This window comes from Papaver somniferum, unplaced genomic scaffold (assembly GCF_003573695.1).
Source record: "Papaver somniferum cultivar HN1 unplaced genomic scaffold, ASM357369v1 unplaced-scaffold_128, whole genome shotgun sequence".
NCBI lineage: Eukaryota > Viridiplantae > Streptophyta > Magnoliopsida > Ranunculales > Papaveraceae > Papaver > Papaver somniferum.
This window is the reverse complement of record NW_020621936.1, coordinates 9,221,326-9,236,156: the sequence shown is the minus strand read 5'-3', so window position 1 is coordinate 9,236,156 and position 14,831 is coordinate 9,221,326. Positions and strand designations below refer to the sequence as shown.

Below are 14,831 nucleotides of genomic sequence, written 5' to 3'. Positions count from 1 at the left end.
TCTTGAGGTGGAGAAAGGAGTTTCATTCTCTTCTTCCCTTTTGGAGAACTTGGAGCCTTTTTTACAAAAGCTTTTTGTGTTCAGTGAGCGTTTTCCTCCTCGTCCTCCATCGCAACAAGGTATTCATTCTTGTTTTCTCTAAGTTATCTCTCTTTCATAAAGACTCGAAAATTTCTATTTGCTTGAGTAAAGATCAAATCGAGAGATTGAGATATAAACTCTTTGATATACTTTTCTCTAGTTTGAGTCTGACTGTCTAGTTGATTCTCTAGAAATTATATTGGAGTTTGTCCATACATATTGCTAATCGAATTGTTGGGTGTGGTTGTTGTACCCCCGCTTTTTCACCATGAAACTGTATCTTTCAAAAAAAAAGAGTAAAGGGCATTTTGATCACAAATGAACATAAATAGACCACCCGACAACCAAACCCGAAGGGACTTTGAAAAATTCATCACGGTTCACGATCCATTATCTATTTTTGATTAGAAAATATATTTGCACAACTTAACTTTCGTAACCTTAGATAAAAGAAAACAAATAACTATACCGGACTTGAGCAATTTTGATGTAATCCTTATATTCTCAAGTTAATAATAAGGATGCAGAACATTACTACAACTAGATAGCAATGGAGTGAGAAAATTGCTCACTTCTTGTATCACATGGTGACTTACCAAGGTTTGTTGAATAAACAGACTTCTTACCATGTCTGAATCTGATCCTTTTAGACTTAATCTTGTCCCCAGGAGTTCCATGTTGGTTACTCAAAGCCAGATTCATCCTTTGCATGTCATTTTGAAGCTTGGCAATTCTTTTGTTGTTCTTCTCGAATTTCCAACGCTTACTTTGATCATTATTCGCATTTCCACAAAACAAAAAATTCAGAGAAGATTTTCTGTTTTGCCGAAGTGTCTCATGTTTATCACAACTTTTAACATCCATCATTCCAGAACCGGCCTGAACAAAGGAGTTGTTTGTGCTCACAGTCTTGTTTTTGAACCCCAAACCGTTTGAGTTTCCAAAAGACTTCTGAACAAATAACATTGCTGAGATCTTGTTAGAGCTTCCAGACAACCTTTGCAGGTCACACTTAAGAGTATCAATCTCTTTTTCCTTTAGATATATGGTTCTGGTGAATTCATCATTAAGACAATCAATCTTAAGAGTTTTCACCTGAAGTGATGATTCAAGTTTCTCCAACATAATCTTTAGTTGAAGATTTTGTTGGTGAATTTCTTCATTTTTATCCAAGAATTCCAAAATCTCAGTGTCAGACTCGTATTTTGAATCAGAATTTGAGTTGTTAGAAGTTTCTGCAGAAATAGCTGAAATTTATATGCAAACTTCGGAAGTATGCATACTATTGACCAACTAAGTTAATTTTTCTTGTATTGAATCATCAGAAGCATCAGAGAGAGAAAGCAATTTCTCAGGTCTCTTGCTTTTCTTCACAATATCCTCGATCTTTTGTGTAATCAATGACCTATTAGGGTCAATATTATTAGGACAACATTCATCAGCCCAAGACAAGTGATGAGTGCGAAAAAGTACATGATTCTATATATTTTTCTTGGCATTTAACTCATCTTTTGTGCATTAATTCTACATTTTATCCCATATTCTGTACTTTCTTTGTTTTCAAGAATAAATATTTTTATTAATTAATTTTGCATTTTTAGGTAATAAATAAAGACTAGATGAGTTGCGGAGCGAAAAGTGCAAAGACACGGAGAAAGCCGGCGGAAACTCTAGAGGAAAAGAAGTGCAGAATGCGGTATGGAAGACTCAAGGATGAAAATGGGCTCACAAAGGAAGAAATTGTTCTTAAAGAAGAAGTGGGCTCAAGATTGTTTAAGCTCAAACCCATTTCCTAAACCCAAACCCATTTTCTAAGCCTAAAATCAATACCCAAACCCGTTTCTCTCCTTCACCGTCAGATTGAATCCATTCCATCATCCAATGGTCGCTCCATCAGAGTCCATCGAGTTTTGATGTTCCTGTCTAACACTATAGCACCTAACTCCATCTCAGACCGTCAGTTTTGATGTATCCCAGATCCAAAGGTCGCTTCATATCCATTTCCATCGAGCCGTTGGATCATTCCTTCATCTTTTCATCCAACATCTTCGCTTCGCTAAACATCAAAATTTTCTGCACCCGCTCAACACCACAATACCTAACCCTACCCAAAACAGAACCAAACGCACCCCAACCTAATTCCCATCGAGTTTCCTTCTTCTCCATCTCTTCTCCCTTACCCCCGATGCAGAACCCATTTCCACCACCTGCTCCGCCACCAACTCTCTGCCACTACCACAACCACCACTAACTCCACTTACCACCAACCCTAAGTCCATCATCACCTCTATGTCTCTCAACTAGCCTTTTCAATTTCACATCTCCCCAAACCCTAGTCGTTTGTGTGTGAAATTGGAGAGAATAGTTGGTAGGCATCAATGGACAAATTGAAGGCATGGGAAGACAGAAAAGACGCAATAGAAGAATGGGTCGACGTTATTGAGTGTTTTCAGAAAGTAGGTATGGTTTAATTTTGATTTCTTTGAAACCCTAATTTTGATATTTTGGGGATTCTAGGGTTAGACGTGTGCAACTATAAATTGAGACCTTGGGTTGTTGTAGAAGGCATGCCTGGACTATCCAGAGCACCACCAAGAGGCCTGGAATAGCCAGGACCTCAACTGTTAATTTTGTTTTCAATATCAGTTCATTTTAAATTTCAGTTGTTCAATTCATCATGTTCTAGTTTAATTGCTAAGGGGGAGATGAAATCATGATGCTTCTGCTAATTCAATCCAAGCTAGATATTGTGCTTGTTGTGCTGAAATGTTTAGGATAGTCTTAATCAAAGAACATCCTTTAGGTTGTTAAAACACCTAAGTGGCTTCTCTGCGGGTAATTGCAGTGTGAGAGCCCCAACTATCACAAGGTTTAGAATTATCTTAGTGCCTTTAGCCTCCTTTCTAACCCAACCCTTTGATGAGCAGCAGGCATAGAACCTCCACTGCCATCTAGTTAGTCAGAAAGCCTAGAAGCTGACTGATAACTAACAAGGGACAAGAGCAGTATTGAACTGAGATTGCCTTAGCATAGGTAAAATGGTGGATTTGAAGCCTTAGTACCCTGCCACTGTTACCTTTACTTTCTGTCACTATTTCAGTCACATACCAAAACAGCTCAGTTGTGTTTCAACACAACACAAAATTCATTCCCACTGTCACTAGAAAAGTAGAAACAACATTTGCACCCTCCAAGTCCCTGAGGACTTTCCCTTTCTTCCCATCACTAGCTACATTCGACCCTGTATACTTGCAGGTGTAGTTGTAGGCTTTCTTAAAAACCTACCAAGTTTTTGGAGGGTCGAATGTAGCTAGTATACAACTACACCTGCAAGTATACAGGGTCGAATGTAGCTAGTGATGGGAAGAAAGGGAAAGTCCTCAGGGACTTGGAGGGTGCAAATGTTGTTTCTACTTTTCTAGTGACAGTGGGAATGAATTTTGTGTTGTGTTGAAACACAACTGAGCTGTTTTGGTATGTGACTGAAATAGTGACAGAAAGTAAAGGTAACAGTGGCAGGGTACTAAGGCTTCAAATCCACCATTTTACCTATGCTAAGGCAATCTCAGTTCAATACTGCTCTTGTCCCTTGTTAGTTATCAGTCAGCTTCTAGGCTTTCTGACTAACTAGATGGCAGTGGAGGTTCTATGCCTGCTGCTCATCAAAGGGTTGGGTTAGAAAGGAGGCTAAAGGCACTAAGATAATTCTAAACCTTGTGATAGTTGGGGCTCTCACACTGCAACTACCCGCAGAGAAGCCACTTAGGTGTTTTAACAACCTAAAGGATGTTCTTTGATTAAGACTATCCTAAACATTTCAGCACAACAAGCACAATATCTAGCTTGGATTGAATTAGCAGAAGCATCATGATTTCATCTCCCCCTTAGCAATTAAACTAGAACATGATGAATTGAACAACTGAAATTTAAAATGAACTGATATTGAAAACAAAATTAACAGTTGAGGTCCTGGCTATTCCAGGCCTCTTGGTGGTGCTCTGGCTAGTCCAGGCATGCCTTCTACAACAACCCAAGGTCTCAATTTATAGTTGCACACGTCTAACCCTAGAATCCCCAAAATATCAAAATTAGGGTTTCAAAGAAATCAAAATTAAATCATACCTACTTTCTGAAAACACTCAATAACGTCGACCCATTCTTCTATTGCGTCTTTCCTGTCTTCCCATGCCTTCAATTTGTCCATTGATGCCTACCAACTATTCTCTCCAATTTCAACAAGTTAGAAGATTCACTTGTATTGGTCACAACATTGAACGCAGACGTTCTGACTGTTTTCTGATCATGACTAAGTATTTTTAACTTTCCAACAAGAATGTTTCTGGAAAGTGTTTCAAGGTTATTTCCCTCAACGATGGCATGTTTCTTAGAATCGTATCTAGCTGGCAAGGTTATAACCATAAAAGTAATTCCATTTACTTTATATCTACAAGAAGCATTTTTGTGAAAAAATTTAGAGTTTCTTTCACCATCCATGAGCCACCGACCCTTAGCTTGAATGCCACTTTCTTGCTAGATTTAGAGAAGCAGTTTTATGTTTTATCCTGAAAATCTTCCCATTCAGCATAATCTTCTTGTGATAACCCACTTATCTCTTCTAAATTGTCCATCACATCAATAAGATTTTCTAATCTATCCACTTCAGCTTGTAAAGAGCCAAAATTTTCTCTTCCCCATTTTTTGATGAAAATTTTCAAACCTTGAAGTTTTTTTTCCAGAATATAACCTTGCCACTTTTTGGTATTGTTGAATCTTTACCACACTCGATCAACACCATGTTTGTTTGCATATGAGTCGACCCCTACCTTGTTGGAGTCAAATTTCAAACCGTTTGTTTTTATTTTGAATCAAATCTGACTCGTTACATGACACAAACCTTATTCCTGATTCAGACCCGTTTGAGTTGAATAACAAATTATCCCTAATTCATGGTATTAAATCACTCACTCACTCACATATTTTTTAACTCAGATGAGCCAGATCTGACTCAAAAAACGACGTATTAAGTCAGTTCCAAATAAATCAGGTTTTAGTCAAATCTAGGGGTCAAATCCAAATAAACCAGATGTAGCAAAAGAAAGAGAAAAAAAAATGCATGGCTTGGAAAATTGTCTAATACACTTGGGCCGATGTATATATTTGGCACCAGCACGCGCACATATTAGTATGCTGCCACTTAACACGTAACAAAATGGTAGTCTTGCTTGCCAATAGGAACCATAGTGGTCTGCGCTGAGGAAGCTAAATGGTTAAAATTTTCCATCAAAAGAAAATACCATGGTTAGAAGTAACTGTAGTTAGTTAGTAGAAAGCAAGAAAATGGAGATCAGGGTAATTCCGTAATAAGGAGTTAATAAGGATGGGCAGAAAGGAAAAATAGAAGAAAGTAAGTCCACGTGAGAGTAGTACGGCAATGGTAATAACACCCCACCACCCGAATCCCAAGATTCCCAACAATATAAAAATGGGATCTCCTCCTCCTCCCTGAGTGACAGTATCTCATCAATCGTTTTTCTGTTTTTTTAATATTTCTCTCACTTAATTTGTTTTTTCTGTTTCTGCTTCTGCAAATATTATTATCATCTGTATATTTATAATCAATCCACGAAACATGATGAGGAAGAGGAAGCTCTAAGCCTCTTAAGTAATATTATTCAATTCACAGTACCTGCTGCTGTTAGTCTAGTTTCAGAGATCATCTCCTCTTTTCAAGAATAACAAGGTATAAATATCATCTTAAATCCGATGAATATCTCTTTTCATCACCATCTTTAATCTCTGTCTTACTATAAAGATTTTTTGGTATTAAGTGATTTGTTATCTCTCTGATGATCTTAAGTTTTCAAATGTGGGTACTAGAATACTTTTGAAAAGATCATAAGGCCAGAACAACTAAATCGTTCTTTGAGTTTTCGTTTTGAAAAGATCATCAGAAGAAGCTACTATTGATCATCGTGAATCTACAAATTGCTGGTTAGCTTTGTTGGAAAATTTTCTTAGTTTTGAAATTCAAAACCTAAATCGGTTATCAAAATTTTCTACAGTCGCGTCTTTTCCCATTAATGGATGACGATCTTTGATAGCGTTTTTTGAAGATGAAACGACATCTCCAAAAGGCATGAGATCCTTTATAAATAGCGAAGGATTCTTCCCATTACAATTATCATCAAAAAAAAAAAACTCTTTCTCTCTAAGCATCTTCAGAAATAAGTATAGTGTGTTCTTGGTTGGGTCAAGGGAGTACAACCTTTGAATCCAACAACGTTGTTAGGGCTTCATTATATCCTGACAGCAATATTTCGCTGACCGATTGTACTCGCCAATTTATTGGGAAGGGTCGAAATAATTGCTGAAAAGAATCGCAAGGCCTTGAAGCTCGAATGATACAACATTTTTTTTGTTCTCTGTTTTCTCCATCCTCTGTTTTTAGCCAAAATTTCCAACAATTTTCAGCAATTAGTTTTCAACAATGGAGGGTGAATCTTCAAACTCGAATGTTACTGCTCAATCTTTACAAGTGATGAACCAAACCCTAACTCGATTGGAACGTTTTGATGGTGATAATTTTATTCGTTGGCAAGAGACTGTGAAGTTTTTCCTGATCACCATCAAGTTGTGGTACATACTTGAAGACGGTTTGGATGAAATTCCTGCACCATCAGATAAGGACACTGATGACTTGAAGGCCAGAAGAAAGAAGCGTCAGGAAGATGATTTTATGTGTCGTGGTCATATCTTGAATGCCCTGGGGACTAGTGCCTATAATGCCCATCGAAGTATTGCGACTGCAAAGGAATTGTGGACCAAGCTTGAGAACAAATACAAGATTTCTGAAGCAAGCAACAAGAAATTCCTGATTTCCAACTTCATGGACTTTAAAATGGTTGACAGTAAGTCAATATTTTCCCAGGTCAGTGAACTTTTACTCATTGTTAATCATCTTAAAGATGCTGGATTGGATCTTCTACCTGCCTTTATTGTCGGAGTCATTATTGCTAGTCTTCCTCCATCTTGGAATAGTTATAAGAAGAAACTCATGCATGCCGAAACTGACTATGATTTAGAAGGTTTACAACGTCATCTTCCTATTGAAGAAGACTCTCGTAAACGAGAAATTAAGGATAGTCAGCAAACTGAAAACCATTCTAAGGTTAATTCTGTAGACGCTTTGAAACCTAAGAATGATACTCGATTTAAGAAGCAACATCCAAACAAGAAGAAGAAGGGCGATTGCTACTTCTGTGAGAAACCCGGCCATTTTTCTCGTGACTGTCGTCTCAAAAAGAAACAACTAGGACAGAAAAATGAGGCAAATATGGTCGAAGACAAACTTGTTATTGTAGTGCAAGCCGCCAATGTCGTTTCCAATAATGAGAGTGGATGGTGGTACGACAATGGTTCAACTGTCCATATCGATGTAAAGACAGACATCTTTACAAGACATATGATCCAGTTAATGGCGAAGGAAACGAAGTTGTCTCAGCAAACAACGTACACAGCAAAGTGATTGGCAAAGGCACTGTTGAACTCTCGTTTACTTCGGGAAAGACTGTTACTCTTACTAATGTATTACATGTCCCTGACATTGTGAAAAACCTTATTTCTGGAGACCTTGTTATGAAGGCCGGATTCAAGACGACTTATGAGTCTAGTAAGTTTGTGTTTTCCAAAAATGGTGTGTTTGTTGGACAAGGATATGCTTGTAATGGGATGATTAAGCTTAATTTAATAAATAATGGTTCTGCTTATATTGTTGACTCCGTTGATTTATGGCATGGTAGATTAGGACATGTGAATTATGGTTCCCTTAGAAACATGAGAAAATTAAGATTAATTTCTGATTGCAACTTTGATAACATTTCTAAATGTGAAATATGTGTGCAAGCAAATTCTTCATTGCTTGAATTAGTACATAGTGATGTTGGTGATTTAAAAAGCCATATGACTCGTGGTGGAAACAAATACTATGTTACTTTTATTGATGATTACACTAGATATGCTTATACTTACTTGATGAAATCTAAGGATGATGTGTTTGACATGTTTAAAATATACAAGGCAGAAGTAGAGACACAATTAGGACAGAAAATTAAGATTTTACGTTCTGATCGTGGTGGTGAGTATTTTCCTAATGAATTTAAATTATTTTGTCAAGAGCATGGTTTAATTCATCAATTTACTGCACCTTATACACCTCAACAAAATGGTCTTGCTGAAAGGAAAAATAGAACTTTGGTAGAGATGGTTAATGCTATGCTTATTAGTTCTACTTTGCCTAATTCTTTGTCGGGTGAAGCAATGTTATCTGCATGTTATATTTTGAATAAAATTCCTTTGAAAAATAAGAATGTATGATCTCCTTATGAATTTTGGTTTAATAGGAAACCAAATTTGAGAAAACTTAAAGTTTGGGGTTGTTTAGCATACGTTAGGAAGCCTGATCCTAAAAGACCTAAGTTATGAAATAGGACGTATAAATGTTCTTTTGTGGGTTATTCACTAAACAATATTACTTACAGATTTTTAATCCTTGACACTTTTGAGATTATAGAATCTGTAGTTTGAGAACTTGAACAGGAATAGTTCCCAAATGCAACCCATAGAAAACCCGTTGTTACCTAGTCTAGAATCTGTAGAGACTAATGACAATGATGAACAAACTTCTCCTACTTGAAACATAAAACTTACTTCTGAAACTGTAGAAGATGTCGAACCTAGAGGAAGTAAGAGAGCAAGAAAGGCAACAAGCTTTGGTCCAGAATGGGTACAATATCTTGTAGAAGGTAGTAATAATGAAATTCTTAGTGTTACTAAATATGTTATGCATGTTAACGATGACCCTAAGACTTATGCTGAGGCTATGAGTTCCAGATATGCTAGTTTCTGGAAAGAGTCTATCAATGATGAAAATAATTCACTTTTGACTAACGGTACTTGGATATATTGTGATTTACCTCCAGGCGTAAAGCCTATTGGGTGTAAATGGATATTCAAAAGAAAGATGAATGCCGATGGTTCCATTGATAAGTTTAAAGCCAGATTAGTTGCTAAGGGTTATAAGCAAAAACATGGAATTGATTACTTTGATACATATGCTCCTGTTGCTCGCATCTCATCTATTCGTTGTTTGATTGCACTTGCTTCTATTCACAACTTAATTATTCATCAAATGGATGTCAAAACTGCTTTTCTAAATGGTGATTTAGAAGAAGAGATATATATGGAACAACCTGAAGGTTTCATATTGCCAGGCCAAGAAAAGAAGGTTTGCAAGTTGGTTAAATCTCTTTATGGCTTGAAGCAAGCTCCCATGCAATGGCATGAGAAGTTTGATAAGGTAGCTTTGTCATATGGTTTTGTTGTGAATGATACTGATAAATGTATCTATAGTAAGCATGATAGTTTTGGATGTGTAATTCTCTGCTTCTATGTTGATGATATGCTTATTTTTGGATATGACATATCTCGTATTGAAGAAACAAAAAGGTTTCTTAGCTCTAACTTTGACATGAAGGATTTAGGAGAGGCTGATGTGATCTTAGGAATTAAAATTCTAAGAAAGGGGAATAAGTTGGTTTTAACCCAATCTCATTATATTGAGAAATTTCTCAAGAAGTATGGTCATTTTGATGACATCCCAGTCGTCACTCCTATGGATCCTAATGTAAAGTTAATGAAGAATATTGGACGTGCTCATAAGCAACTTGAGTATTCCAGTGTTATTGGAAGTCTTATGTATGTTATGCATTGCACAAGGCCGGACATAGCCCAAGACGTGGGAGTGCTATGTCGTTTCTCAAGTAACCCAGGAGTTGAACACTGGAAAGCAGTTTCAAGAGTATTGGCTTACTTGAAGGGAACCATTGATTATGGTGTGCATTATCAAGGCTATCCCGTTGTATTAGAAGGATACAATGATGCTAATTGGAATAATGTAGAATCCAAATCCAAGTCGACTAGTGGATGGATAGTTACATTAGGAGGTGCTGCTTTGTCTTGGAGTTCCAAGAAGCAAACCTGTATTTCTGATTCAACAATGTTGTCAGAATTGATAGCACTTACGGATGCATGTAAGGAGGCAGAATGGCTTAGAAACTTACTTGAGGAAATCCCATTTTGGAAGAAGCCAACTCCAGCAGTCTTGATTAATTGTGATAATCAGGCTACGATTTTTAATGTCACTAACAAGACATATAATGGGAAGTCAAGACATGCAAGTCTTAGACATCAAATTGTGAGACAACTACTCAAGAGAGGAGTATTTTCGGTTAGCTTTATTGAATTAAAGAAGAACTTGGCAGACCCATTCACAAAGAGTCTACCAAATGCAATGTTTTCAATAAAATGTGAGGAAATGGGACTAAGGTCTGTGAAGGAAAGTTGACCACCTATAGCAGAAACCCAACCTATGTTTTGAAAAAGATAAACAAGGTTCAATGTGGTACCAACAAGTTATGGAAGTGGTCATGGTGCACTAATAATAAACTTCCCATTTCAAATTAGTGCCATGGTTCTGCAAGAAACAAAGGATGGATGAAAATCCTTAATAAGTCTATAGTTGTTTACAGGTGTATCGCAGAAGAACCTTAGAGACTTACCTATATGAGTATGGAAATCAGGTCGTTTCCTAAGAGAAAAAGACCGCTCTCTGAGTGACTCATGAATTTAGGATAAGCACAGGGCCATTAATGTGCTGGCTACATAACACACTACCATATCAGTATGTGTGGAGATTCCGGTTTTATCACATGGGGTACTTGGTTCAAGACTGGTTTCACCACTGAACCCCGATAAGGCTTTGAATTTCTTACACTAAGTGAAGGTTCAAATCCAAAAGATACCTATCATTTATGTATTGTTTTCGACGAAGATGCTTATTTCCCAACTAAGTGTGAACTACGATGGCTTGATCTCACTATGGTACGTAGGCAGTCACTTTGGTGATGCAGCCACTCTGATTTAAAAGTTTTTTACTTTTGTGTGTTTTGTGTTGTTTTCAATTTTGAAATTAGGGGGAGAATGTTGGATATTTTCAATATTGTTTGCCGCTGTGTGTGTGTGTGGGGGGTGGGGGGGTGGGGGGGGGGGTCCGGGGGGTGTAGCCCCTCCCGGCAGGTTCAGGTCGTGGGGGTCTGCGAGACAACGTCTCGTAGAAAATTTTCTTGGTTTTGAAATTCAAAACCTAAATCGGTTATCAGAATTTTCTACAGTCGCGTCGCTTCCCATTAATGGATGACGACCTTTGATAGCGTTTTTTGAAGATGAAACGACATCTCCAAAAGGCATGAAACTCTTTATAAATAGCGAAGGATTCTTCCCATTACAATTATCATCAAAAAAAAAAAACTCTTTCTCTCTAAGCATCTTCAGAAACAAATACAATGTGTTCTTGGTTGGGTCAAGGGAGTACAACCTTTGAATCCAACAACGTTGTTAGGGCTTCATTGTATCCTGACAGCAATATTTCGCTGACCGATTGTACTCGCCAATTTATTGGGAAGGGTCGAAATAATTGCTGAAAAGAATCACAAGGCCTTGAAGCTCCAGTGATAAAATATTTTTTTGTTCTCTGTTTTCTTCATCCTCTATTTTTAGCCAAAATTTCCAACAAGCTTAGCAAGCTTTTTTTGTTTTTCTAAAAATCTGCTTGGTCTTGTTCTGGCCTTATGATGTTTGCACTCATTTGAGAAGTTAGATCGATATGTTGTATGAGACCTTCTAATTTTTGGGTTTCTTTTCTCCCTGTATCTCAATTTCAGGTTCAGAGGAGTTAATTTCTCATTCATTTCAAATATTTTCTGTTAATTTGTAAAAATAAAAAATGCAGATATTTTTCTCAGACTGCTAGTTTATTTAATCAAGTTATTATACAAAGACTTTCTTGGATCTCTATCGATTTATATCATTATGTTCTGAATCTTTTTATTCATCTTCAACTATTTAGGGCATGTTTCATCATTCAAAACTAGTACTAATTTATCACATCAATACTAATTCTGTAATGTTTTAAAACTCAAACCAGCAAACAATCTTAACCATCGATGGAAGCTGTTTACTTTAACGAGGAGGGAGGTGGTCCAGAATCAGGCCGTACTTCAACAACCACTGTAAGCAACCTAAAAATCAAAATCTCTCTATCTGTCTGCTCTACAGTGCAGATGCTTGTCTCAAAAAGTTATATGGTGAATTAAATGTAACTCAGAAAACACGCGTGGTCACTATTTTTCTCATGATGATTTTTTCTAGGGTTCCGTTTACCAAACTTGCCAAAAAAGAAATGGAATCAAAGTTTTGAGTACAGTTAATTAAAAATTTTAATCAACAAAAAACATTCCAATCTTTTGTTTTGCTCGATTTAAACATTTCAATCGATTATCATGTCACTAATTAAGAAACTATTGCGAATAATAAGAGTGATTAGTTATTAATCGATTATCATGTCACTAAGGGGTAGTAGTGGTCACTCTCAATCTGCAGATAAGCTTTTTAGTTTTTAATTGATTTTCATGTATTTTACTTTTTTTTATTTTGAAAAATTTAGTCATACAGCATTTATATTTACTTTGCAGGAAATGATGAAGAAGTACTACACCAAGAGAACGAGGATGAGACTTGACCAAGAGCAGGAAAAGGGTCACGGGAATCCTGCTCATGACAAGGAAATGAGACATGAAGCAATAGAGTTAATGCCAAAGCCTGCTACTGCTAACGGCAACAGCTTACTATTTCCACGCACCAACAAAAATGACTCCTACCCTTTCGACTATAATTATGGTAACACAAATCCCATTTGTGATTCATGTCTTTTTTTTAAGTTAAAAGTTTTTGCTTAAAGTATTATGGTTTTGGTTTTCATACACTGTCCTTAATTTTTGAACTCAACAAAAGAATCAATGGTATACAGAGAATAACTGTGTCAAATTTTTGTTTTTTTACGGAGAACCGATAGTCCCTACTTGATACTGATGATGAGGATATAGCATAATGGAACTACTAACTCTACTTGATGACTTGTGTCCATAAGAAGAATGGAGAATCCAGCAAATAATCGTCCATAAAACCAAACGAATTCATTCTTAGCATTCTTGTATATGGACTAATTTTATTTTATCCGACCATTACTATTGTTTTTATGAAAATACCCACATTCATCCTGCAAAACCGAGATCCCAAATTTTAAGTAATCAGATAGAGTCATGGAGAAAGAGAGAGAGAGGGCCCATACAAAATCTCATATAAAAAGAAAATTACAATTACAATGAATGAAATAAATAAAAAGATTGTAATGAGCGAATTTTCCATCCAATACTTTAGGTGTTCTACCTGTATGGGAAACTTAAGAGTTTTCATCATACCATTCCTGTTCATCTGTTTATCCTCCTTCCGGTAACCAGTTACCATTTCATTTCTCCCATCTTGCTTTTATCAATACAATTTCAAATTAAATCAGATCAGAATGATTAGATCCAAATCAAAATTCATCAAATCAAATAGGTCATCACTTTAATCTCTACTCCGCTAGTTCCGTAGACAGATGGAGTTTCCGTAAGATTATCGGAATCCATGGAATCGAAAAGAAAATGAAGCTCTAATAGATAGAGACAGAGGACAAAGGACATAATGTGAAGCAAAAAACTGAAAAGGACCAACTAATAATAATAAAATATGCTAGCTGTATTCTATTGGAAAAGCTAAACTTATGTTGATCCAACGGTTGGCAAAATAATCGAACGCTTTATACGCTGGTTGCTCATTGGGCAGTCCCGCTCAGCTGCGCGGGACAACACTGCTCTTTATCTTATTATTCAAAACTAGGCATCACCGGGGCCTTACGGCCCCGGCTCAACCTCCCATGTTAGTGTCAGTTTTTATTAATACTCCAATAGTTGTTATCATTACTGGAACGTTTACAAGCGAGTTTAGAGGTTAGTGGTCCATTTCTAGTTAACGAAGACATGTGCTGACAATTTTATATTTTTGTTACCTAACAGACCATTATACCATGCAATAGGTGCACTTGCATCGGCAACTACCAATGCCTCTAAAGTATTGATCAATCTGGAGGTATGAGTCAATGAATTCAAGAAGAAGTAAGTGTCCAGAACAGAAAGTAGTAGCATATATATTTTTGACTGCTAAAACCACGACATAAATTTACACATGCCCAAATCCGGGGATAACGGAGTCACAGTGACCGACACGTCATAATCGGATGATCCTAGTGAAAATAGGAATAGTATTCGGAAAGCAACTTAGTTTAGTTTAGAATGTAATGATGATAACGATGAGAGAGCAACAAATGAGATGTCATTTTTCTCTACCAAACATATTTCACTTTATTTAGAGAATGATATAAAACATAAATGCTCAAATTAGGTCAACTCCATGAAAGATTAAATGGTTGGTAATTTACTTTGAAAGTATAGTATGTTTTACTTAACAAATGTAAACAACGTAATACTAAAGCATCAATTTGGTGAAAAAAAATGGTATAAGCCTGCTCAATTTGGTAAACAGTATTTTTTAGCATATAAGATTCTAATACGTTGTTACTTTTTTTTTTTTAATCATCTAATTTAATATATGTAACCAATTTGATTGCTACAAATTTTCCGAGCAGTTGGACGTTGATAAATTCTCTTGAAATTGTATCAAGTCTCTAATGTTTAATGAAGCTTCTAGAATTCATTCGTGTATCTACTAATAGCGGTAACAATGTAAAACAATGTACA

The 14,831-nt window shown here is 36.4% G+C and overlaps 1 protein-coding gene across 1 annotated transcript; it reads left to right on the top strand.

The window, feature by feature from the left end:
* The first annotated feature begins 11,737 nt into the window (after window positions 1-11,737).
* On the top strand, window positions 11,738-12,953 carry LOC113331806. The gene is made up of 3 exons (XM_026578448.1): window positions 11,738-11,858; window positions 12,122-12,206; window positions 12,669-12,953. The coding sequence occupies exons 2-3, from the start codon at window positions 12,141-12,143 to the stop codon at window positions 12,930-12,932; spliced, it is 330 nt and encodes a 109-aa protein (XP_026434233.1). The 5' UTR covers window positions 11,738-11,858; window positions 12,122-12,140; the 3' UTR covers window positions 12,933-12,953.
* Window positions 12,954-14,831: the final 1,878 nt, after the last annotated feature.